General features: G+C 37.9%; 1 protein-coding gene across 3 annotated transcripts in view; it reads right to left on the bottom strand.

The window, feature by feature from the left end:
* LOC109544790 (ryanodine receptor) overlaps positions 1-2,040 on the bottom strand; it is a 60,733-nt gene that overhangs the window by 16,360 nt on the left and 42,333 nt on the right. For all 3 annotated transcript variants that reach the window (XM_048669365.1, XM_048669364.1, XM_048669366.1), the window contains exons 46-50: positions 1,648-1,783; positions 1,372-1,593; positions 1,101-1,314; positions 660-933; positions 179-487 (exon numbers count right to left, since the gene is read on the bottom strand). In XM_048669365.1, the coding sequence (XP_048525322.1) occupies positions 179-487; positions 660-933; positions 1,101-1,314; positions 1,372-1,593; positions 1,648-1,783 (1,155 nt within the window). The remainder of the gene's footprint in view (positions 1-178; positions 488-659; positions 934-1,100; positions 1,315-1,371; positions 1,594-1,647; positions 1,784-2,040) is intronic.

Raw genomic sequence — 2,040 nt, 5'->3', positions numbered from 1 at the left:
GTTTGTTATATCGTGTTTGAACGTCGATAACATGATTTAAATCTCCCTAAAATTGCTTAATGAAAAATGGCAAAACCATCGGCAATTTGAAGCCAAAGATTCTCTTAGTCGGAGTCCAAACAAATATATTTCCAGTGTGAATTATTGAATATAAAGAGTCACACGTAAATCTACTGACCTTTACTTTTCCAACAGACGGTTGACTGCCATCAGTAACCACCGTTCTTCTGGTAGCTGTGGGCATGATCAGCACCATATTGTCAATCTCGTTGGCCGAAATAAAGTTCTGTTCTTCCCGAAGAAAGTACTGGGAGTTGGACCAGATATTAAATATCTCTGCCACATGGTTGTAGAGATGCTCGGCCTCTTCAACGTTATGTCGCAGCCAATAGTTTCTTTGAAGGTCCACGTATTTGATCAAAAGTGGGTAAAACGAGTAAATATCTCGCACTAGAAGATGCCAGTCTTCTTGAATTTGAGTCTCAATCTAAAAGGTATCGTGTTGCTTTAATTACAATATATTATATAATTGGTAACTCTAATTATATAATTGGTAACTAATTGGTGCTTTAAATGGGGAGTTTAATTCTATTGCCTAAGATTTTCTTGACCTGCCCTTAAATTCATCATTTTTGCTTCAAACATAATTTGAGCCTTACCTGAGATGTATCCTCAGTACTACTCTTGATAAATCCTCTCAAGCTCTCTTCCTTGTGGAACATTGCATCTGTGCGCCTCTTAACGCGCTCGGCTAAAGGTAAAAATGGATCTTTCAACAGCTCTTCGCTACTGTTGATGATGATTTGTTGAGTGTAAGTAGCTATTCGGGTCATCCATGGCGCATTTTCATTGCCAATGTTTTTCTTGATAAGTTTCAGCACGTTCTTGAGCAACTGGTTCATATGATCCGAAGTAACCATTGAAACGTGTGATCTAACAGGAACAATATAGGATTTTGCAGAAATATACAGCAAGAGTTAGATGGTTTAAATTAACGAAAAAATCGGTTTTTCCACTTGAATATTTTTTGTCGGCCTGCCAYTTTAAATCTAAGTTTCTTGGTATCAAWCTAATGGAARCCAAAAWATAAATTTGCTTACCCTCCTGTAGGRCTGACATTATCTGGCCCTTGGCCCCACCAGAATGGTAGGTAGGAGCACAGCATAGGCATTATGACATCTATTATATGCGGATCATCAAAGTAAGTCTTGTTGCTTTCAACAAATTGATCAACTTCTGATAATATTGTTTCCAAAGTGGGCATAAACTGTTCCATTTTGGAAATTATATCCTGGGCTTCCAGCGAATGATCGGCTACCAAATTCCAATGAAAATTATTATTATAAAACACAAAAATTTAAAAAATGTTACCTATTCGATTCAGCAACGAGTACTGATTGTTCTTGTTCATATGAGGCTCGAGAAAAGCCACGGGAAAAGTGGAACTGAATGCTCCCAAACAGGAGCCCAACGCTGGCTTGTACTTCTCCATTTCATTCTTCAGATATTTCCTCTCATGGTGCAACGTTAGGTCGGTTCCCAAATGATACAGACCTTGCAGAATCTTATACGATGCCACCTGAATCTCGTCCACTAAAACAAGTGATGGTAAGCATTTGGATGTCAAAGACCAACTACTGGACGTACGGAGTAAATCGCTGCCGTATTCACAATTGGCCAAATGATCAAACATTGAGGTCAGCACTGGTAAGATAACCGAATTCACGTAAAACAATGATGTAGATGTCTTCAGGTGGGTGCCTCTCAAGTGGCTGTATTTTCCCTATAACACGGAAATATAACGAAAATTTTTGAAACTGGGACAACTTCTGAAAATGTCGACTTTCCCCCCTTGAAAATGACTATATTAAGAGCAAATGCAACTTGAGATTGAGGGAAATAATCTACTGTAATCGGTCGAGTCAAAAATGTATTTTGTTCTGTTTATACACCAACTTCAAAATCAGAATAATTCAAAAGGTTTAAGACGACAGCAGGAGAACAAGTTTTAAGGCCAATATTTAACTAATCTTCTTCTAT

The sequence above is a fragment of the Dendroctonus ponderosae genome, unplaced genomic scaffold (genome assembly GCF_020466585.1).
Source record: "Dendroctonus ponderosae isolate FM_Combo_2020 unplaced genomic scaffold, Dpon_F_20191213v2 Dpon_F_20191213_8, whole genome shotgun sequence".
Taxonomy (NCBI): domain Eukaryota; kingdom Metazoa; phylum Arthropoda; class Insecta; order Coleoptera; family Curculionidae; genus Dendroctonus; species Dendroctonus ponderosae.
This window is presented reverse-complemented; position numbering and strand designations above follow the sequence as displayed.